Below are 23,593 nucleotides of genomic sequence, written 5' to 3'. Positions count from 1 at the left end.
GGATCCGTAGTTCCATCATAGAGGTCCATATCAGGGCTTTTGAAGTTCCTTGGAACTTTTGCCCTCATTATGTCTTCGCTGAAAGGATCTTCTCCGCCTGGGAGTTGATCTTCTCCTTCATCGCGGGAGTTCTTGAGGGAGGATTCTAGCTGCAAGAGTTTTCTTTCTAACTCTTTCCGCCGTTCCATCTCCTCTTTAAGGTACCTTTCGGTTTCCTTTTGCCTCTCCCGCTCTTGTTCTAATTGCTCCAGGCGGCTATGGACCAACCCCATTAGTTCAGTTACGTGAGGTGGTTCGCCCTTTTCTGATTCACGTCCATCTGAGGAATTTACCTTCGGATTCTTTACTCCGGAGGTGCCCTCTCTGTGTTGATCATTGTCTTCATTGCCATTGCCCATGTCTAGATTCTCTTGTTCATGTTGGGCTGTGTCTTCATTGTCATTGACCATGTCTAGATTCTCTTGCTCAGAATCTGTTTCGACATGGCCTTCTTCATGGGATCTATCTGCCATCGAGGGATGATCTCGCGGTTCCCCGGCAACGGCGCCAATGTTACGGTAGGTAACCGGAGATTAATACGACGAATGGCGTTTGGCGGCCCAAGTGTGTAATGGAGGAGAACTCCGGGTAGGTCCGCAACTCGGGAGGCTCCGTCCGACTTGTGCTCGCGTGTGAATGGGGGGTGGTACCTGCAAGGACACTCCGATGCCTAAGTTAGCAAGGGTGTAAGCAGGTCTTAGGGAGTATTGGACTTAGAGATACCTGAGGGGTGTCAGTGTATTTATAGTGGTGAGCCAATAACCACCGTTGGTGTAGTGCCGTATCTTTAGGGTGGTAACCGTCCCTATTATCTTGGGGAGGTTAAGATATGGCTTTATGAGGCGGTTAGAGAGATTTTAGGGGCGGTTACTCATTTGAATGAGTGTTTATCTGCCAGCTAATCTCACATCTGACTTCTTCAGACCAAGTCGTGGTTGGCACCGACTTCTTATGTGAAGGTCGGCACGAGCTAGGCTTTAATCCTTTGGATTAGGCCTTTTAATTGGACCTGGGCCTTTGCCTTGGGCCAGGGTATGAACAGGTGGTATTTGGGTGATTAAAAGTGAGGACACTCACTTTTTTTCATTTAAATCCTAACCCAATGTCATCAATTTGCATTTCATAAATCTAAATGATAATTTGGTGAATAGATAAGTAAGATTGAATCTATTTCCTTAATAGAATATCGCTTCAAGGAAATTGAAATGATCATCATAACCAAAAATGCATCGGAATACGATGATCAACTCAGTTGTTTACGTGAAATCTTTTCAAGATTTGACATGGACAACGACGGTAGCTTAACGATTCTAGAACTCGCCTCGCTCTTGCGTTTTCTAGGGATCAATCCCATGGGGAACCAGATCCACTTGTTGTGGACGATTATGGACGTTAACGGCAATGGCAACGTCGAATTGGAAGCGGCGGTGGAGTCGGTGTCGAGGCCAAAGACCATGCCGGACTTGACGTAATCGACGGCTTTGTCAACGGCGAGTTTCTTGAGGTCGTCTTGCGTGAGGACAGGAATGGAGAGGATTTGACGGTAAGAGAGAGAATATGTGTGTGTTGTTGTTGGGATGTGTAGGTTAATATAGAAGAGAAGGAAAATGTTTTTATAGTTTTTAATTATGTTTACTTAATCAATTTTTAATTATTTAAATTTTGAATTTAAAAAATTTAATATTAATTATTAATGATTATAATTAATTAATTTGTTCAATTCTTGACTGATTACACACTTGTATAATTAATTGAATTGTTGAATTCTTACCTAGTTAGACACTTAATTATCTATACTTTTCCATTAGGTTTGTGATATACATAAAAAGTGGAGCATACTTGGAGAATGTGGAAGTAATTAGAAAGAAGAGTAATTTGATGTTTATTGGAGATGGCATTGGAAGGACCATTGTCAAGGCAAGTAGGAATGTTGTCGATGGCTGGACCACTTTTCAATCAGCTACTGTTGGTAACCATTTTTCTCCTTTAATTTCTTCTACTTATTAATTATTTGAGCTTCTTATTAATTTTTTTTAGAGTGAAGTATTAAAATTATTTACTAAAGATTAATACGTTGCGTGATGGTAAAATAATTTTTAGATTTTTTTTAAAATGTTAGTTACAAAAAATTTAATTATTTTGATGGTTGTTATAATTTTACTAAATTTATAATTAGGTTTTTATATTTTTTTTATATTGAATTCTTATACTACTTTTAATTTAGATCATTCTTAGTGTAAAAAATATTAGAGTCAGTTAGCTGAATATTTTTTTACAAATTGAAGATATTTATAATTAAAAACCTAATTAAATTTTCACAACATGTATTTTAGAAAAAATCTTCTATTAATTTTAATATTTTTTATATGAAGAGAACCTAATTAAAAAATTAAAAATAGTATAAGAGCTCAATTGAAAAAAAATACAGAAATCTAATTAAAAATTTGGTAAAATTATAGAGACTAATAGAGTAATCAAACTTTACAAAAATTCATATATATTGTTAAAAATTTATTAATATTTTAGTAGGTTTAGTTTTATTTTTTTATAATTCACCCTTATTCATTTTCATAAATCTATATTTAGTTCGTTGTTGGAAATGAGACATACATATTGGTGCGAATTATTTCACATATATTTTACACAATAATAAAAAAATAAAGAAAAAAAAAAACAAAAACTGGTGCAGGCCCTTGTCATTAATCACAAGTGAGATTCATGAAATAGCTTAGTAAAGTTTGAAAATTGGTTTATTATTACGAGGAGGTGTGGCTGTTATGTTAAAGACAAATTAAGTAGGGAACAATTTTTTTTAAAAAAAAATATAGAAGTGACAACAAAAGCATGGCAACTTGATAATAATGAGCTCACATGTTATCTCACCAATGATACTGAAATCCTTGATTTTGGTTGATGAACTTTTATAGTAAAACAAATTGTTGAGAAATTATTTTAAATAATATATTGGTTTGAACTCTGAACATATATACACGGGCACCATTGGGTTTCTCAAAGGCATCTTGCAAAATTATAATAAGATATAAATTATTGATATTTCAAAATCTTATGAACATTATATATCAAAATGTTAAGAAATTAATTAAATTTTATATGTCAAGAAATTTCCTGTTGTATAATTTATTTACAACAATAAAATCCTATCTTTTGAATCTAGAAACAACCCATGATAAATAATAATAGAGGGTTCTATAGTTTCAACCCAGCTTATTATAGTTAGAGCCTAGAAAGTAAAATGCTACATATCTTTTATTGTGGGACACTTCATCACTTGCTTTAAATTTAGAGAAATAATATAACCACGAAAAGTCCAAAGGAAAAAAGGCTATGCCCTTTTAAAATCTTAGAGGATTCATTCGATGATATTTCGTGATTGAATACAATGCTGAAAAAATTATAGGCTATGGTCCATATGATTCCATGCATAGTATAGTACATATATATATGTACAACTTTAATTTCCTTTTCAATCATTACATAATGAAACACCATTAGATTAGATTATATATAGAAATATATTGCGTAGGATAATTAAATTATGAAAGGCAGACTTTTATGAGGGTGAGACATTTCTTGTCCATGATCATTTAATCTACTTCATCAATAATGAGTAAAATGTTAACAAATTTTGCTTTAATAGTACAGTGAGATTTTTAATCTGTACCAGATTATGACATATATATTGACCCACACACGTTCTACCTAGCTGTGTTATGTGCCTTAGGTCACACGTTATATATTATCTTTAGCTGACAAAAGATAAAAATAAAATAAAAATAATTTAAAAGAAAAATAATTACCTCTTTATGGTGGAAGGTTAGATTCCAATTTAACCAACTTTATTAGATGTTATACTAGAGCTGTAATTTTTAAACATATATCCTTGTATCTGCATTATATCATGCATTATCCCATACTTAATAATTCAAGTTTAGAGGAAAAAATGAAAGTGATTAGTACTATTTTCTAGACTAGATTAATGACATGAAACCAATTATTTCTTTGATGCAGGTTTGATAACAGTAAATCATGTCTGAAGAAGAAAAAAGGGAATTTGGATTTGATGTAAAGGCAATAGATTGGAAAGATTATATCACCAATGTTCATATACCAGGTCTAAGGAGACATGTCATGAAGGGAAGGGGAATGGGTAGTTAGTGACTTACTTTGTGCTATGTAATCACCTGTCATATTCTCCAAAAACTTTTATGTATACACACTTTCCCTTGTTACCTTGAACACTATGAGAGTGTGGTAACAACTTCAACTACAAGGGAATCTCCATTATCCCATGCTGTAATTTATTGGTATAATAATCATATCTCTGTAATCTATTACTAAATAGAGTGTTTAATCTTGTTAAGCCTTCTTGACATTTGTTACCAATCAATTTTTATCTTTATTCCATATTATTTTATTTAACAATATTAAACTAAAAAATGACAAATCAGTTTGAGTTTCCTAACCCAAATTTTGAGTGACCAAAGAGGCCTCATCATCAGTTTCAAAGTTGTAAAATGTTATAAAAAAAATATTTGAATACAGATCATGTTACATAATACTAAATAATATCATTTAAGAATAAAAATATTGGAAGAAACCAATGAAAGCACCGAAACATGTCATTGTTTTCCAGGAAGAGAGCATGAAGCATCATGTGAACATGCCCCAAAGGCAATGAGAATGTGCAAAGTCAATGTCTTTTTTTTTTTTGGAAGAAAAAGTCAATGTTCTTTTGCTACATGGAAAATAAAATATATCAGCACCACCATATATTACTTCATTGAACCTGCTACTACTACTTCCTTTACCTTCACTGCAAACTATAATCCACTTTGCTTTGTTTTATTTCTTATAATCGTGAGATCATCATGGCTGCAAGATTTGTGGGGGAAGCTTTTCTCAACTCTGCACTTGGTACTATTTATGAGATGCTGATTTCACCTTTACTTGTCAACCTCATCCAGAGAAAGAAGCTTAACCGGAAGCTGGTTGAGAAGTTGGAGACAGTTCTGAAAGCTGCTCATGCTGCAATCAATGACGCTGAGCGGAGGCAGATTGAAGAGGAAGCAGTGAAGGACTGGCTGGACAGGCTGAAGAATGCTGTGTACGATGCTGAAGATGTACTGGATGAAATAACCACCAAAGCTGCCACTCAAAAGGATCCAGGTAACTCTCTGTCTCGCTATGTCAATTTGCATGATGATGGCGAGATAGTAGCCAAGATAGAAGATATCATTGCTGCTTTAGAGTCAATTGTAAAAGAGAAAGATAGTCTTGGCTTGAAAGAGATACCAGTGGAGGACATGTCATGGAGAATCCCATCAACATCTCTAATTGATGCGCGTGAAATATATGGCAGGGACCAAGATAGGGAGGTCATAGTAAAATTGTTGCTAGATGATACTAATGATGGTGAAATATTCGTGATTCCTATTGTCGGTATGGGTGGAATAGGAAAAACTACTTTGGCTCAGATGGTTTACAATGATGACCAAGTGCAACAAAAATTTAATATTAAGGCATGGGTTTCTGATGGGAAAGAAGAATTTAACGTGCTTAAGGTGACAAAGACTGTGTTGGAGAAAGCATCTTCTTGTTCTTGTAACTCTAATGAGTTAAACATAATTCAGGAGAGTTTGAAGGAAGTCCTAGCAGGGAAGAAGTTATTGGTTGTTTTGGACGACATGTGGAGTAACAATTATGATGCTTGGATAAGTTTTCTAAAGCCTTTTAAATCTAGTAATGAGGGTGTCAAGATTCTTGTAACAACCCGTCTTGATTCGACTGCTGATATGGTGAAAACTATTCCAACTTACAATCTGAGTTTGTTGGGTGATGAACACTGCTGGTCAGTGTTTGCAGATCATGCATGTCTTAATTCTGTTGAATCCCATAGCCGTTCTGCTTTAGAAGTAGTTGGTCGAAGAATTGTCAAAAAGTGTAATGGGTTAGCTTTGGCTGCTCAAACACTTGGAGGTTTATTAAGAGCAAAAAAAGAAGTAGAGGATTGGGAGTTTATATTGAAGAGTGAAATTTGGGAACTTCCAGAAAAAAATAGTGGGATTCTTCCAGCATTAAGAATCAGTTATCACTACCTCCCTTCGTACTTAAAACGTTGCTTTGTTTATTGTTCTTTATACCCAAAAGACCATGAATTCAAAAGAGATGAATTGGTGTTACTATGGATGGCAGAAGGTCTTTTGCAACAACCAAAGAGTGGAAGTACTTTAGAAGAAGTTGGTTATAAATATTTTAATGATTTAGTTTCTAGATCATTTTTCCAACATTCTAACAATTTCAGAAATTCATTTGTAATGCACGACCTCATGCATGATTTAGCAATATTGTATGGTGGAAAGTTCTTTTCTAGAACCTTTGAACTCGAAAATGCAGACAAGCATGATGATAATCCTCGTCATTTTTCATATAATCTTGGCATCAATAATTCATTCTCAAAGATCTTGGAAACATGTGATAGTTTAAAACATGCAAGGACATTGTTGGAAATCAATCTTAATACATGGCATGATTCCTCAAAGGAAATTGGTTCTTGCAATCCTTGTTGCTTACTTGCACAGTTGAAGCATGTAAGGGTTTTGTCATTTAATTTTTTTCCTCTTCAGCATGATTCAGTGCTCAATTCAATAGGTGATTTGATTCATTTGCGTTATTTGGATATCTCTGGTGCACCTATCATGACATTGCCTGAGTCAATGAGTAACTTGTATAATTTACAAACATTGAAGTTGAGTAAATGTAGAAGACTAGAAAAGCTTCCAACCAACATGCAGGATCTTGTAAATTTGCGTCACTTGGATCTCTCTGATATGCCTATTGTGGTATTGCCCGAATCATTGAGCAACTTATATAATTTACAAACATTGAAGTTGAGCAGATGTAGAGGACTAAAGAAGCTTCCAGACAAGATGCAAGATCTTGTAAATTTGCGCCATCTCGATATTGAAGATACTAATTTAGAAGAGATGCCAGAAGGGGTAAGCAAATTAAAAAAATTGCAATTTTTAAGTAATTATATGGTGGGAAAGCTTGAAGAGAATGGAGTTGGGGAATTGGGAGAATTAGCACATCTTCATGGGTCATTGTGTATTGAGAAATTAGAGAATGTTAAGAATAGTGGTGAAGCATTGAATGCAAGGATGGATGAAAAAATACACCTGAATGCTTTATATTTGACCTGGTCATCATTTCAAGAAAGTGATATTGTTGATTCCCAAATCGAAAAAGATGTGCTTGACAAATTACATGCTCACAAAGAGTTGAAAGAGCTAAGAATCAGTGGTTACAGGGGTGCGGTATTTCCAGATTGGATAGGACACTCTTCATACCACAACATGGCTGAATTGGAGCTGAAGGGATGTAGGAATTGTTTGGTGCTTCCTTCACTTGGACAGCTACCCTGTCTTATGCAATTGAGGCTTTCAGGATTTGACATGGTGAAGATTATTGGTGCTGAATTCTATAAGGCTGATGGAACGGATCATCATCAGGAGACACCCTTCCGATCTCTCAAATCTTTGTCAATTTTTGATATGTCTTGCTGGGAGGAATGGGTGTCATTTGAATGTGATGATGATGCACCATTTCCTCAACTTGAGCAACTTTCCATATGGGACTGTCCTAAATTAAGAGGAGATATGCCAACTTTCCTTCCATCTTTGAAAACACTTTATATTTCAGGATGCAAGCAGCTTGGTTGTTATCTCCCAAGAGCTCCCATGCACCAATTAAAAATATATGATACACAAGAAGCAAGAATGCAGGACCTACCACTTTCGATGTTGGAGAAACTATCCATTGATGGAATGCAGCAGGTGGAATATATCTTTGATGCCATGACCCATACCCAACCAACCCCTCTCACAAAGTTATCCATATCAAACTGCTCATCAGCCATATCATTTCCAGGGGATTCTTTGCCCCCTTCATTGCAAGAGCTTTACATCACACATTGCAAGAATGTAGAATTTCCAATGCAGCACCAACAACATCACTGGCTACAGAGACTAGAAATAGACAACAGCTGTGATTCACTTACATCCTTCGCATTGTCAGCGTTCCCAAATCTCAAGTATCTCACAATTGCAAGACATGAAAATTTGACATCTTTGGAGGAGCTGTCACAGTCACAGTCCCTCCGACAATTATGGGTTGAAGAATGTCCTAAGTTGGAGATCATAAGGTTGCCTGCCCCTTTAAGGGAACTTAGAATCAATAGATGTCCGTTGTTGGGTGAAGGCATAAAGAGGAAGGACCCCCACATTTGGCCAGCCATTTCCCACATCCCCCACATCCAAGTTGATTGGATTCGGATTCACAATGATTCAACATCTTAAAACAGGTAACTGCACCAACATCATATTCATTCTTTCATATATTATATTCTTATGATAGTTTTATTCTCATATTTTAATACTGAGTTTCTTCAACCCATTTTTTTTATGTAATAAAGTCATGCTGTTTGTTTATCAAATCTACTCTACACTGTCCAAATCATGTGTCTAATTTAGTTGTCATGATATCAAAATGGAACTCTGAGATACACCTTTTGAGCAAGTTTTCACTTTTCACTTTTGAGTAGCATTATATGGCTGCTAGTGCATCATAAGTTCATAACCCATAATTCAATTAGCCCATCTTCTATGGTGGAGCTATCATACTGCTACTTCCACTTTTTAAGCTTCTTGTCATCATTGGACAATTGCACAACCAAACAATAAAACATTTAGTCTCTTTTTTTTGCAGGAAGCATGTCAGCATAAGGAGTTTGGTTGATATTCTCTGCAGTTGACAGTTATAATTTTGTGAATAACTTTGTGATTTTAGGACAAAATGGTATGTCAATTGTAAGAAAGAAACATTTATGCCCCCAACTACAAATTCCTATATTTGATTTGCTCCAAGCCTCCAATACATTCCTAAATCCTAATCACTTTCCTAATTTTGTTGCGGTAACAGCTTTTTGAGCTGCCATCACCACCCCCCTCTTGTTCTTTGCTTATCCATATCCTCCGGTGCCAATTCAAAGCTGAGTTTCATGCTGCTTTCACCGGTCTTGCATTGAGAATTGTAAGCAACTTTTCACCCTTTCATTGCATCCATATTTGTTTCATTTTTCTTCCTCCATAATGTGGAAAACTTAAACGTTTACTCTATTTCTTCTTAGTGTGGACATACATAAAATGGGAGAAATATATTCTAGGAATACAAAATATTCATTTCAGTCACAGAATGATGTCTTGGGGTGCTTAATTAATGTCATACTTTATCAAGGTAAAGTTACTCATTATTTCATTGCATGTAGCTATTTCCTAAGATTAATTTTATTGGAAATGTTACCTCTGAATTTTGTTCGGTCTTGGATAATAAATACAGAGCTTTTCAAATGCCTTAGACAAATCAAATGAAAAATCCTACAAAGCCTTTATGTTGAGCAAGCTAGTACCTGTAGTAGGCAACATTTGCGAATCGAATCTTGGACTAGATGAAGATTCTTCCAATGTTATTCTGGATGAGGTAGATGTAATTGTAAATTCTGCAGCTAATACAACATTTGATGAAAGGTTAGTGCAATAATTTCACAAGAAGAAGTTCCAACCAATTTTATTATTCATTGTAATAATTCGACTAGTATGATCAGATATGATACTGCTATCAACATAAACACCAAAGGACCGTGTCGCCTTATGAGCATTGCGAAAAAATGCAAGAAGCTTAAGCTCTTTCTGCATGTTTCAACAGGTAAAAAGATAATAAGGGCTAAAAAAACTAGTAATCATCATTTGCTAAGTTTTATTACATTATTTACCAAAGAAAACTTGCTTCCATTATGCAGCTTATGTCAATGGACAAAGACAAGGAAGAATTATGGAAAGACCATTTAGCATTGGAGATTGCATAGCTAGAGAAAAATCCATATCTGAAATTCCACAAAGTTTTCTTCCAGCATTGGACATCGAAGGCGAAATAAACATGGTTTCGAATTACAATGGGAACATTGAAGACAACTTACTAGCTCAAAAGATGAGGGAGATGGGTCTAGAAAGGTATGCAGAGTCCTTTAGTTTTCTGTGTTCTCTTCATTGTTAACCAAAGTAAAAAAAGCAAAAAATACTACTTTGTCACAAAATTGTTGACCATTTTTGGAATTGTTTGTCTAAATTTTTGTTATTTTGTTTTCTTAACAGGGCTAGAAGATATGGGTGGCAAGATACTTATGTGTTCACAAAAGCTATGGGAGAAATGATGATTGATAAATTGAGGGAAGATATTCCAGTTGTTGTAATTCGTCCAAGTGTTATAGAAAGCACTTTTAAAGAACCATTTCCTGGATGGATGGAAGGAAATAGGTATGTCAAATAATGGTAGGGCGAATATTTTCATATTTTCAAGAACAACCATGCTACATATACACCAAATACATAGTGGCTGATTTTTAGTGTGCACATAGCATTTTTGTTTCACGAATGTGAAAATATTTCTGTCACTTTAAAAATATTTTCAAGTGTGTTACATTTCTGAGAACAATTTTTACCTAGCATTCCACAAACATAGTCTCAGCTATATCAAATTGTTACATTCTACCTACCAAAGGCTCTAGAAGATATATGCCTAAGAAATCTATTCCCAGAAATAAGAAGGAAAAAGAAGCAATTCATCTACCAAGCACCTTTGACTAACCTAATAATAGCAATGACATTTGCATGATAGAACTAACAATTTTTTTGTCAACCTTTTAGGATGATGGATCCAATAGTTCTATGCTATGGGAAAGGACAGCTAACAGGTTTCTTGGTAGATCCAAATGGGGTACTTGATGTGGTAAGTGAAACTAATATAATTGCATTATTTAATAGAATTCTTTACTTGGAAAGGAAAACACAAAAAATTTAATTCATAAACTATATGTTTTCTAATAACTGTTAAACTAACAATGACTAATATGCTTTCATAGGTTCCATCTGACATGGTTGTTAATGCAACCTTGGCAGCAATGGCAAGACATGGAATGGATCAAAAGCGAGATATCAATGTGTATCAAATTGCTTCATCTGTAGTGAACCCTTTGGTGTTCCAAGACCTTGCAAGATTGCTCTATGAACATTATAGCTCCTCTCCATGCATTGATTCAAAGGGTAGGCCAATTCAAGTTCCATTGATGAAGTTGTTTAGCTCCACAGAGGAATTCTCTGGCCACTTATGGAGAGATGCTATTCAGAAGAGTGGATTCACAGCTATGGCCTCATCAAAGGGGAAGATGTCTCAGAAACTTGAAAATATTTGTAGAAAATCAGTGGAGCAAGCAAAGTACTTAGCCAATATTTATGAACCATATACATTTTATGGTGGAAGGTTAGATTCTAATTTAACCAACTTTATTAGATGTTATACTAGAGCCGTAATTTTTAAACATTGTCATATCCTTGTATCTGCATTATATCATGCTGTATCCCATACTTAATAATTCAAGTTTAGAGGCAAAATCAAAGTGATTAGTACTCTTTTCTAGACTGAATTAATGACATGAAACCAATTATTTCTTTAATGCAGGTTTGATAACAGTAACACAGAAAGATTAATGGAAATCATGTCTGAAGAAGAAAAAAGGGAATTTGGATTTGATGTAAAGGCAATAGATTGGAAAGATTATATCACCAATGTTCATATACCAGGTCTAAGGAGACATGTCATGAAGGGAAGGGGAATGGGTAGTTAGTGACTTACTTTGTGCTATGTAATCACCTGTCATATTCTCCAAAAACTTTTATGTATACACACTTTCCCTTGTTACCTTGAACACTATGAGACTTTGGCAACAACTTCAACTACAAGGGATTCTCCATTATCCCATGCTGTAATTTATTGGTATAATAATCATATCTCTGTAATCTATTACTAAATAGTGTTTAATCATGTTAAAACTTTCTTGACACATGTTACCACTCAATTGTTTTCTTTATTCCACTATAATTTTTTTAACAATATTAAAATGAAACGGAGTTCATAAATTGAGAAATGAATTTGAGTTTCCATACCTAAATGTTGATTGACCAATCTAAACAGGCACAACAGTAAATTTAGAATCATGTTTCTTTCACAATGAAGCTTAGAAATAGGTACATGGGGTACATTTGATTTGAAAGTAAATTACTTTTTTTTCATGCAATAACTTAAGCAAGCAAGACAAAGACAATAATGCAGATTACTGTATGGCTAATAAAGTGGAGGAGGGGCCTCATTAATTAAAACATCATAATTATCATTGATGTGCTTTTTCAACATTTCTGAATAAATTTGGATTCCATTTAGAAAAATAAAAGTATCTTTTTGAAATAAACATTAGAAAAAGTAAGAAATGTGTGAAAGAATGTCATGCCAACATTCTCCTATTTGCTGTTGGATGCAGTGTGGACCATACACTTTATGAAAGCACTCAAACATCTCAGTGCTTTGGAGGAAGAAAGCAAGAAGCATCTTGTGAACTTGCCCGGAAGAGCAATAAACATTTGAAGTTAATATAATTTTGATACAAAAACATTTATCAGTACCACACCATATACCTCATTACATGCTACTACTTGCTTACCCTTTGTGAGAAATCTGAGTTGAGTGCAAACACAAACTACAAACCACTTCCTTGTTCCATACTTTCTTGATCTTCTGAACATGGCTGCAGAACTTGTTGGAGGAGCTTTTCTCTCTTCTTTCCTCAATGTTCTTTTTGACAGGCTGTCCAATGATAAGTTTGTCAACTGGATCCGAAGAAAGAAGCTTGACCAGAATCTGCTTGGAAGGTTGGAGAATATTTTGAATGTGGTTGAAGCTGTGCTGAATGATGCTGAGAAGAAACAGATCACTGACAATGCTGTCAAGAGGTGGCTCAAAAATCTTCAAGATGCTTTCTATGATGCTGATGACTTGTTGGATGAAGTATGCACCAAAGCTGCCACTCAAAAGGATCCAGGTAACTTCCTGTCTCATATCTTCCACTCACAGGATAGGGATATGGTTGTGACTAGGATTGAAGAAGTCATTGCTAGACTAGAGGATATTGCGAAACACAAAGATATCCTTGGTCTGGAAAAGATTGCAGCGAAGAACATGTCAGGGAGGATTCCATCAACCTCACTAGTTAAAAAATCTGATATGTTTGTTGGCAGGGACAGAGAGATGGATACCATAGTGAAATTGTTGTTAGATGATAGTAAAGATGGTGAAATATCTGTGATTCCTATTGTGGGCATGGGTGGGATAGGAAAAACTACTCTGGCAAAATTGGTTTATAATGATGTTAGAGTGAAACACAAATTTCATGTTAAAGCATGGGTTTGTGTTGGTGAGGAGGAATTTGATGTTCTTAAGATGACAAAGATTGTGATAGAGAAAACTGGTAGTTCTTGTCACTCAAATGATTTAGATACAGTTCAAAATCATTTGAAGGATAAGCTAGAAGGGAAGAAATTCTTGGTTGTTGTAGATGATGTATGGAGCAGTAATCGTGAGGGTTGGGAAAGCTTTCTAACTCCTTTTGAATGTGGAAGTGAGGGAGGTCATATTCTTGTAACATCCCGTCTTGATTCAGTTGCTTCTATGGTGAAAACTAATCATATTCAACCTCTCAAGTTGAGTTTGTTGCATGAGGAAGATTGTTGGTTAGTGTTTGCAAAACATGCATTTTTTCCTACTGAATCTAGAGACCGTTCAGCTCTAGAAATCATTGGTAGAAAAATTGTTCAAAAGTGTAAAGGGGTACCTTTGGCTGTCCAAACACTTGGGGGCTTATTAAGGACAAAAGATCATGAGAGGGAATGGATTGATGTTTTGAATAGCGAGATTTGGGAGTTTGCTGAAGATGAGAGTAGTATTCTTCCTGCATTAAGAATTAGTTATTACTATCTCCCTTCGTACTTAAAACGTTGCTTTGTTTATTGCTCTTTATACCCAAAGGACTACGAATTCATAAGGGAGGAACTGGTGCCATTGTGGATGGCAGAAGGTCTTTTGCAGCAACCAAAGAGTGACAGCACTTTAGAAGAAGTTGGTTATAAATATTTTACTGATTTAGCTTCAAGATCATTTTTCCAACATTCTAACTCTGGTGAAAATTCATTTGTGATGCACGATCTCATGCATGATTTAGCAATATTCTGTGGTGGAAAGTTCTTTTCTAGAACCTTTGAACTCAAAAATGCAGCCAAGCATGATGCTTATCCTCGTCATCTTTCATATAGTCGTGGCATCAGGGATTCGCTCTCAAAGTTCTTGGAAGCATGTGATGATTTACAACATGCGAGGACATTGTTGAAAATCAATGTTGGTACCAGCCATGAATTCTCAAAGGAAATCGATCCTTGTCGCTTACTTGCACAATTGAAGCGCGTAAGGGTTTTGTCATTTGAATTCTTTCCTGGTGACCATATTTCATTGCCCGATTCAATAGGTGATTTGATCCATTTGCGTTATTTGGATCTCTCTGGTACACCTAGCGTGACATTGCCCGAGTCCATGAGTAACTTGTATAATTTACAAACATTGAAGTTGAGAGAGTGTGGAAACCTGAAAAAGCTTCCAAGCAAGATGCAAGATCTTGTAAATCTGCGCCATCTCGATATTACAGAGACTAATTTAGAAGAGATGCCAAAAGGGATGAGCAAATTGAAAGAGTTGCAGATGTTAAGTTACTATATTGTTGGGAAGCATGAAGAGAATGGGATTGGGGAATTAGGAGAACATGTACATCTTCAAGGGTCATTTCATATTAAGAAACTAGAGAATGTGGTTGATAGCAGTGAAGCTTGGAAGGCAAGGATGGTTGATAAGAAATACATCAGTGATTTATGTTTGGAGTGGTCATCAGGTGAAGATGGAGATATTGTTGATTCCCAAATCGAAAAAGATGTACTTGCCAAATTAGAACCTCACAAAGACTTGAAGATGCTATTCATCTGGGGATACAGAGGTACCATGTTTCCGGATTGGGTAGGGCAGTCTTCGTACCACAACATGACTGAGTTGTATCTGAGTGGATGCAGGAATTGTTGGGTGCTTCCTTCACTTGGACAGTTACCCTCTCTAACGAGATTGGGGATTTCAGGATGTGATAAGCTGAAGATGATTGGTGGGTCATTCTATAAGGGTGATGGAACTCATCAGTATCAGGAGACACCCTTCCGATCCCTTAAATCTCTGCAATTTTATGTTATGAGTTGCTGGGAGGAATGGGAGTCATATGAATGTGACGATGATGATGATGCACCATTTCCTCAACTTGAAGAACTTCGGATACAGTACTGTCCTAAGTTAAGAGGAGATTTGCCCACTTTCCTTCCGTCTTTGAAATCACTTTTGATTAATGAATGCGAGGAGCTTGGTTGTTATCTGCCAAGAGCTCCCTCTATCCTCAAATTAGAAATACATGGCAAACAGGAAGCAAGAATGCGGGAGCTACCACTTTCCATGTTGGAGACACTAATCGTTAATGGAGAGCAGCAGGTGGAGTATGTGTTTGAGGCCATGACCCACACCCAACCAACCTCTCTCATAGACCTACAGATCTCAGAGTGCTCATCAGCTATATCATTTCCAGGGGATTCTTTGCCCCCTTCATTGGAAGTGCTATCAATCATGAACTGCAAGAATGTAGAATTCCCAATGCAACACCAACAACATGAGTCACTAAGGAGTCTTAGAATAGACAACAGCTGTGATTCGCTTACATCCTTCGCATTGCCAGCGTTCACAAATCTCAAGTATCTCACAATTGCAAGACGTGAAAATTTGACATCTCTGGAGCTGTCACAGTCACAGTCCCTCCGAGAATTACGGATTAAAGAATGCCCTAAGCTGGCGAACATAATAAGGCTGCCTGCCTCTTTAAGCAAACTCAGAATCAGAGAATGTGGGTTGTTGGGTGAAGGCATAGAGAGGAAGGACCCCCACATTTGGCCATCCATTTCCCACATCCCCCACATTGAAGTTGATGACACAGAGATCCTCAATGAGTCAACATCTTAAAACAGGTAACTCTTTTGGTATCTCTATATCCCAAACCCACTTCATCTTCTCCAACATCGTATTCATTCTCTCCTACGTAATCTTATTTTTATTTCCAAATTTGTAGTCCATGGGTACTTTCAGGAACATAATAGTATCGCAAAACTGTTAGCTTTTTGAATTTGTTTTTTCTCCCCATTGAACTGTTTTACCCCCTTTATTTGTTTCTTTTTCCTTTTTTCTTCATGTATAGGGACATCTATTGATTCTGCTGGGACTTGTGAATTTATTACATTTGGGTGCTGCACCTCCATTCTTGTAAGGATGCTTCTCGTTGGATAGGAATTTAAAATTCTTATACAATATAGAGACACACCATACATATATATAAAGTATTTTTTAAATAAATTAAAATTATATTTTAATATTTTATTAATATTAAAATATAAATTAAAATTTTAATTATCTTTAATATTTTTTAAATTATATAAAATATTTAAAATATTTTTTATTTTAATAATTAATAACATATACTATTTTTAAATTCATTTAAAAAATATATGCGCTGATACGTGATGATATTTAAGTGTATATCTAAAAAATTTTATTTTTTATTAAAACATAATTAGACACATAAGACATGCATGTCAAACTAGTATCCATGTCGGATTCGAAATGCATCACTACAAATTCGTAAGGATGTGTGCTTCATAGGGGTAGCTTATTAAACACTACAAAATCTCATGTTTGAAATCTGCAATAAACGAATATAGGAAATCTTTGGGATGAGATAACAACTATGAATAAGGATCTTGCCTTTCATCCCATGTGCATGACGTGGCCTATTTTAATGGAGTCACAAACAGCTTAGCACAAGCATAAAATTCATCAGTGTTTTTGTTTTCCTTCTAATTTTCCACAAAATTCTTAGATTATTGTTTCTTCTTTTCCTCCCAGATAACATGGTAAAACTTGGGCCTGTATGGTGATCTGAAAAAGCTTCTACTCAACTCAAGGAAGAAATGAAGGTTGACTAGTCGAGGCAAATTTCGTTGTCATGACTCATGATAACAAAAAGGGAACTCTGAGGCATGCCTTTTGAGTAGAATTATAACAGAAATGAAGGCTTCTTAGTGTATCATAACTCATAATTCGATTGGCTCATTTTATATAAGCATCTTTTTATCATTAAACTATTGCACAACAAAATACTGAAGAAGAGTTTGGTTTACATTCTTTGCAGCTGAAAATGAAGAGTTTAAGATTAAAGGTATGTCTATTGAAAGGGAAAAAAAAAGTTTATGCCCCAAACTACATATTCTGTCCTTGAATTGCTCCAACACATTTCTAAATGCTAATCACTTTACTACTTTTGTTGCAGGAATTGCTTTTTGGGCTGCCTTGACCACTTTCCACTTGCTCTTTGCTTATCCATGTCCTCCACTTCCAATTAAAAGCAGAGTTTCATACTTCTTTTGCTGATCTTGCTTTGAGGATTTTCAGCAACTTTTCACCCTTTAACATCCATATTTGTTTCATTTTTCTTCTTCCATAATGTGAACGAATGTATACATTATTGCTTATTTTCTTCATAGTATGAACATAGATAAAATTGCAGAAATATACTCTAGGAATATAAAATTCCTGTCACATAGTGATGTCTTGCAGTGCTTAATTAATTATCATACTTTATCAAACGTATTCCTCATTATTTCATTGCATGATGCATATATACTACTATTAATTTTGGTCATTCTGGTATATATATATTATGATGTCACTGGAGCCATATATATTGGACTTGTACCCTCACTCTCATATAGAGCAGCAATGCCAATTCAACTTTAGAGTAGAGAATAGATGCATTAACTCTGATTGATTTAACCACCATGTATGTTAACCACTAAGCATAAGAAAATTACATAGTAGTTGCGGACAAGGACATCGCAAATAGCAAACTACATTCTTAGTATAAGAAAGCTTGGTGAACTCATTGTAAAGCAACTTTTGTTGTTGAATGAAAAAACTGGAGAGTACACCCTCTCTTTCCTCTTGTGGAGCTCTTAATCTTCAACCGAGATCAAAGAACTCAAGGAACTGCTTGCCAAGATTTCTGAGTTTGCGGATTCTCTTCGGTCCGAGATGCAAGATTTGAAGCCTGCTCCAGCAATTATGCAGCAGGGTCCTTGCAAAATGCACTCTTTTTGTGGTATCAAACACCATAGGAATCACAATAATATCAATACGCAATTTCTTGAAGTTATCGGAAATAAGTATGTATATGCGACAAAATATTATCATGAATTAATATTTATTATTTACAAGAGAATACGTTTTCATTAATGATAATATTTTTAACTAAAATTAGAAACAATAATTACAATAGAAATTATAATATTTATATGTTAATTTTTATTGGATAAAAATTAATATATCTTATTTATTAAATTATATATATAAATAGTGTGTATAAAAATATAATCATTGAACTGATTCTGAAAATTTTTAATGATTACAATTGTTCATACCCTGGCCCAATACAAAGGCCCAGGTCCAATTAAGAAGGCCTAGTCTAAAGGATTAGGGCCTAGCTAAATGCCGGCCTTCACACAAGAAGTCGGTATCAACCACGACTTGGTCAGAAGAGGTCGGATGCGAGATTAGTTGGCAGATAAACACTCATTCAAATGAGTAACCGCCCCTAAAATCTCTCTAACCGCCTCATAAAGCCATATCTTAACCTCCCCAAGATAATAGGGACGGTTACCACCCTAAAGATACGGCACTACACCAACGGTGGTTATTGGCTCGTTACTATAAATACACTGACATCCCTCAGGTATCTCTAAGTCCAATACTCTCTAAGACCTGCTTACACTCTTGCTAACTTAGGCATCGGAGTGTCTTTGCAGGTACCACCCCCCATTCACATTCGAGCACAAGTCGGACGGAGCCTTTGGCGCCGTTGCCGGGGACCCGAGAGATCACTCAACAATGGCGGATAGATCCCACGAGGAAGGCCATGCCGAAACAGATTCTGAACAAGAGAATCTAGACATAGGCAATGGCAATGAAGACAATGATCAACACCGAGAAGGCACCTCCGGAGTAAAGAATCCGAAGGTAAATTCCTCAGATGGACGCGAATCAGAAAAAGACGGACCACCTCACGTAACTGAACTAATGGGATTGGTCCATAGCCGCCTGGAGCAATTGGAACAAGAGCGGGAGAGGCAAAAGGAAACCGAAAGGTACCTTAAAGAGGAGATGGAACGGAGAAAAGAGTTAGAAAGAAAACTCTTGCAGCTAGAATCCTCCCTCAAGAACTCCCGCGATGAAGGAGAAGATCAACTCCCAGGCGGAGAAGATCCTTTCAGCGAGGACATAATGAGGACAAAAGTTCCAAGGAACTTCAAAAGCCCTGATATGGACCTCTATGATGGAACTACGGATCCAAAGCATCATCTCAGCAACTTTAAAAGTCGGATGTATCTAGCCGATGCCTCCGACGCTACGAGATGCAAGGCTTTCCCGACCACTTTATCGAAAGCAGCGATGAAGTGGTTCGATAGCCTCCCCCCGAGATCCATCACTAGTTTTGAGGACCTCTCAAGGAAATTCCTGATGAGGTTCTCAATCCAAAAAGATAAAGTAAAACATGCACCGAGCCTCTTGGGAATAAAACAGGAGGTCGGAGAGTCTTTACGAGCCTATATGGAAAGGTTCAATAAGGCATGTTTAGAGATTCAAGACCTGCCAACAGAGGCAGTAATAATGGGGTTAGTCAATGGACTTAGAGAAGGTCCCTTCTCACAGTCCATATCTAAAAGACACCCCGTCTCTCTAAGTGATGTACAAGAAAGGGCCGAAAAGTACATCAACATGCTAGGGAGAGAGAAAGGGAAGTCAAGAAGAAGGAAGAGCTCGGTCTTGAGAGGCCTAGGAAGTATCACTCTTATACTCCTCTAAAGACTTCTATAGTGGATGTATACAGAGAAATTTGCAACACTGAAAGGCTGCCACCCCCAAGACCCATTAAAAATAAAAAAGGGGGAAGTCGCAGCGAATATTGTGAGTACCATAAAATATATGGTCACTCCACCAACGACTGTTACGACCTCAAAAATGTGATAGAAAAGCTGGCTAGAGAAGGTCGGCTTGACAGATATCTCATGGAGAGGTCGGACACCCATGGAAAGAGAAAGCGAGAAGATATGGACAGGAGAGATCCTCCACCACAGACCCCTGAGAGACACATCCACATGATCTCAGGAGGATTTGCGGGAGGTGGAGTCACCAAATCTTCTCGCAAAAGACATCTGAAAAGAGTCTATCAGGTCGGGGATGAGACTCCCGACCTCCCCACTATATCATTCACAAAAGAGGATGGGCAAGGGATAATCCCCGGGCATGACGATCCCGTGGTGATAACCATGATCCTAGCTAACGCCCACCTCCACAGAACCCTAGTGGACCAAGGGAGCTCGGCGGACATCCTTTTCAAGCCCGCCTTCGACAAGCTAGGGTTAGACGTAAAAGAGTTGGGAGCTTACCCCGACACCCTATATGGGTTAGGGGATACGCCAATAAAACCACTGGGATTTTTGCCCCTTCACACAACTTTCGGAAAAGGGGAAAAATCGAGGACTCTGAGCATAGATTTCATAGTCATCGATGAAGGGTCAGCCTACAATGCCTTAATTGGCAGAACTACCCTTAATCGACTCGGAGCAGTGGTATCAACTCCTCACCTCTGCATGAAATTCCCAACCCCAGGAGGAATAGCAACGGTGAGGGGAGATCAAAAATTGGCAAGGAAGTGCTATAACGAAAGCCTGAATCTGAGAGGGAAGGGCAAAGAAGTCCACGCCATAGAGCTGGGCGGCGCAAGAACCAGAGAAGAGCTGCGACCCCAACCGGGAGGAAAAACCGAGGAGATACAAATCGGTGAGGAGGAAGGAAAAAACACTTACGTAGGAGCCAACCTAGGGGAAACCCTGAAACAAAGGTTGGGTGAACTCCTAAAAGCCAATTCCGACCTCTTCGCCTGGAAGGCCTCCGACATGCCCGGGATTGATCCCGAGCTCATGTCCCATAGGCTCTCGGTTTATCCAGGATCCCGACCTGTACAGCAAAGAAGGCGCAAACTCGGCCCAGAGAGGGCCTCCATAGTAGAAGAGCAAGTACAGGCGCTCCTGGAAGCCGGCTTCATCAGAGAGGTCAAATACCCAACATGGCTAGCCAATGTAGTGCTAGTCAAAAAACAAAATGGTAAATGGAGAATGTGCGTCGACTATACCGACCTAAATAAGGCATGTCCTAAGGACCCTTATCCTCTACCGAGTATTGATACCCTGGTGGACTCCAGCTCAGGGTACCAATACCTATCATTCATGGACGCCTACTCGGGATATAACCAAATCCCGATGCATGAACCCGACCAGGAGAAAACGTCGTTCATCACACCAAAAGCCAACTACTGCTACGTGGTCATGCCATTCGGTCTGAAGAATGCAGGAGCCACGTACCAGAGGCTGATGAACAAAGTGTTTTCCCCCCATCTAGGGAGCCTAATGGAGGTATACGTCGACGACATGTTAGTAAAAACCAAGCAAGAAGTCGACCTCTTAACCGATCTCTCACAAGTCTTCAACACTATAAGGTTGCATGGGATGAGACTAAATCCCGCAAAATGCGCCTTCGCAGTAGAAGCAGGAAAATTTCTAGGGTTCATGCTAACACAAAGAGGGATTGAGGCCAATCCCGACAAGTGCAGAGCCATCCTAGAAATGAAAAGTCCGACTTGTTTGAGAGAGGTTCAACAGCTCAATGGCCGACTTGCAGCCCTCTCCAGATTTTTGGCAGGATCGGCACTAAAATCCCTTCCTTTATTCTCCCTATTAAGGAAGGGATGCCAGTTTGAATGGACTCCGGAATGTGAGGAGGCGTTCCAAGAGTTCAAAAAATTCTTAAGCCGACCTCTTATCCTAACCCGACCAGTACCGGGAAAAGACCTCGTCCTATACCTATCCGTTGCAAACAGGGCTGTCTCATCGGCCCTGGTCAGAGAAGACGAGGTCGGACAACACCCGGTCTATTTCACCAGTAAGGTTCTACAGGGTCCTGAGCTAAGGTACCACAAACTAGAGAAGTTTGCTTACTCCTTAGTGATAGCCTCACGAAGGCTACGACCTTACTTCCAGGCTCACACGATAAGAGTCCGTACAAACCAACCCATGAAGCAAATCCTTCAAAAGACGGATGTTGCAGGGAGAATGGTTCAATGGGCAATAGAACTCTCCGAGTTCGATTTAAGATACGAAACTCGGACCGCAATTAAAGCCCAATGCCTCGCCGACTTCATTGCAGAATGTGCAGGTGAACAAGAGGAAAAACCAACTACATGGGAACTCTATGTAGACGGATCCTCCAATAAAACAGGGAGCGGCACAGGCATAATATTGGTAGATGGAAAAGGAACCCAGATAGAGGTCTCCTTAAAATTTGAATTTCCAGCTTCAAACAATCAGGCAGAATATGAAGCCTTGATTGCAGGATTAAAGTTAGCAGAAGAAGTTGGCGCCGCAAAGGTGACGGTCTACAGCGACTCACAAGTGGTGACTTCCCAAATAAGTGGGGAATATCAGGCGAAGGACCCCAATATGAAGAAGTACTTGGAAAAAAACTTGGAACACCTAGGGCACTTTGCGGAAACCGAGGTCAAGCATATAACTCGGGATCTAAATAGCAGAGCTGACGCCCTATCCAAGTTAGCAAGTACCAAACCCGGAGGGAACAACAGAAGCCTGATTCAAGAAACCCTACAAGAGCCCTCGGTATCAAAAGCAGAAGATGAACGAGAGGTACTTGAGGTAGTCGGCTTAAACCTCGGATGGATGAATCCCTTAGTCGAATACCTAAAATTCGACATCCTCCCCAAAGAGGAGAAAGAGGCTAAAAAAATCCGAAGGGAAGCACAACATTATACTTTGGTGAGAAATGTCCTTTACAGAAGAGGGATATCAACGCCATTGCTGAAGTGCGTACCGACCTCAAGAATCACCGAGGTGTTGGAAGAAGTACACAGTGGGATCTGCGGAAACCATCTCGGAGCAAGGTCGCTGGCCAGAAAAGTAATCCGAGCAGGATTCTATTGGCCGACCTTGCAGAAAGATGCTACCGACTTTGTGAAAAAATGTCAGCCATGCCAAATGCATGCAAACTTCCACGTGGCTCCACCAGAAGAGCTCATTAGCATAACTTCCCCCTGGCCTTTCGCAAAATGGGGAATGGATCTGTTAGGTCCTTTTCCCCAAGCACCAGGGCAAGTTAAGTACTTAATCGTGGGAATAGATTACTTCACAAAGTGGATAGAAGCAGAACCATTAGCCACTATCACCGCTCAAAGAAGTCGCAGGTTCCTCTACAAAAACATCATCACAAGGTATGGAATACCTTATTCCATAACCACAGATAATGGAACCCAATTCACCGACGCCACCTTTAGAAGCCTGGTAGCCAG

The 23,593-nt window shown here is 37.9% G+C and overlaps 4 protein-coding genes across 4 annotated transcripts in view; all 4 read left to right on the top strand.

Moving 5' to 3' along the window:
- Nucleotides 1–4,377, top strand: part of LOC110278297 (probable pectinesterase/pectinesterase inhibitor 40) — a 14,166-nt gene extending 9,789 nt beyond the window's left edge. Inside the window, exons 2-3 of the mRNA XM_052257651.1 lie at nucleotides 1,848–2,008; nucleotides 4,069–4,377. Of these exons, the coding sequence (XP_052113611.1) occupies nucleotides 1,848–2,008; nucleotides 4,069–4,094 (187 nt within the window). The 3' untranslated portion in view covers nucleotides 4,095–4,377. The remainder of the gene's footprint in view (nucleotides 1–1,847; nucleotides 2,009–4,068) is intronic.
- A 485-nt stretch (nucleotides 4,378–4,862) lies between these two features.
- LOC107476085 (putative disease resistance RPP13-like protein 1) lies at nucleotides 4,863–8,414 on the top strand. Its single transcript, XM_021136576.2, has one exon. It carries the CDS (start codon nucleotides 4,929–4,931, stop codon nucleotides 8,412–8,414), a length of 3,486 nt encoding a protein of 1,161 aa, XP_020992235.1. The 5' UTR covers nucleotides 4,863–4,928.
- Nucleotides 8,415–8,801: 387 nt separating this feature from the next.
- Nucleotides 8,802–11,925, top strand: LOC107475987 (fatty acyl-CoA reductase 2, chloroplastic). The gene is made up of 10 exons (XM_016095699.3): nucleotides 8,802–8,913; nucleotides 9,037–9,147; nucleotides 9,245–9,351; nucleotides 9,454–9,641; nucleotides 9,719–9,819; nucleotides 9,914–10,124; nucleotides 10,266–10,427; nucleotides 10,818–10,899; nucleotides 11,033–11,430; nucleotides 11,629–11,925. The coding sequence occupies exons 3-10, from the start codon at nucleotides 9,334–9,336 to the stop codon at nucleotides 11,792–11,794; spliced, it is 1,326 nt and encodes a 441-aa protein (XP_015951185.1). The 5' UTR covers nucleotides 8,802–8,913; nucleotides 9,037–9,147; nucleotides 9,245–9,333; the 3' UTR covers nucleotides 11,795–11,925.
- Nucleotides 11,926–12,588: 663 nt separating this feature from the next.
- Nucleotides 12,589–16,092, top strand: LOC110272349 (putative disease resistance RPP13-like protein 1). Its single transcript, XM_021136575.2, has one exon. The coding sequence runs from the start codon at nucleotides 12,745–12,747 to the stop codon at nucleotides 16,090–16,092; it is 3,348 nt and encodes a 1,115-aa protein (XP_020992234.1). The 5' UTR covers nucleotides 12,589–12,744.
- Nucleotides 16,093–23,593: the final 7,501 nt, after the last annotated feature.

This window comes from Arachis duranensis, chromosome 2 (assembly GCF_000817695.3).
Source record: "Arachis duranensis cultivar V14167 chromosome 2, aradu.V14167.gnm2.J7QH, whole genome shotgun sequence".
In the NCBI taxonomy this organism is placed as follows: domain Eukaryota; kingdom Viridiplantae; phylum Streptophyta; class Magnoliopsida; order Fabales; family Fabaceae; genus Arachis; species Arachis duranensis.
The sequence above is the reverse complement of the archived record's forward strand: the minus strand, read 5'-3'. Positions and strand labels throughout refer to the sequence as shown.

Coding starts and splice junctions, on each gene's coding strand:
- LOC110272349 (XM_021136575.2), top strand. CDS start 12,745: ATGGCTGCAGAACTTGTTGGAGGAGCTTTTCTCTCTTCTTTCCTCAAT.
- LOC107476085 (XM_021136576.2), top strand. CDS start 4,929: ATGGCTGCAAGATTTGTGGGGGAAGCTTTTCTCAACTCTGCACTTGGT.
- LOC107475987 (XM_016095699.3), top strand. Junction 10,900..11,032: donor CAAATGGGGTACTTGATGTG/GTAAGTGAAACT, acceptor ATGCTTTCATAG/GTTCCATCTGACATGGTTGT. Junction 11,431..11,628: donor TATACATTTTATGGTGGAAG/GTTAGATTCTAA, acceptor TCTTTAATGCAG/GTTTGATAACAGTAACACAG.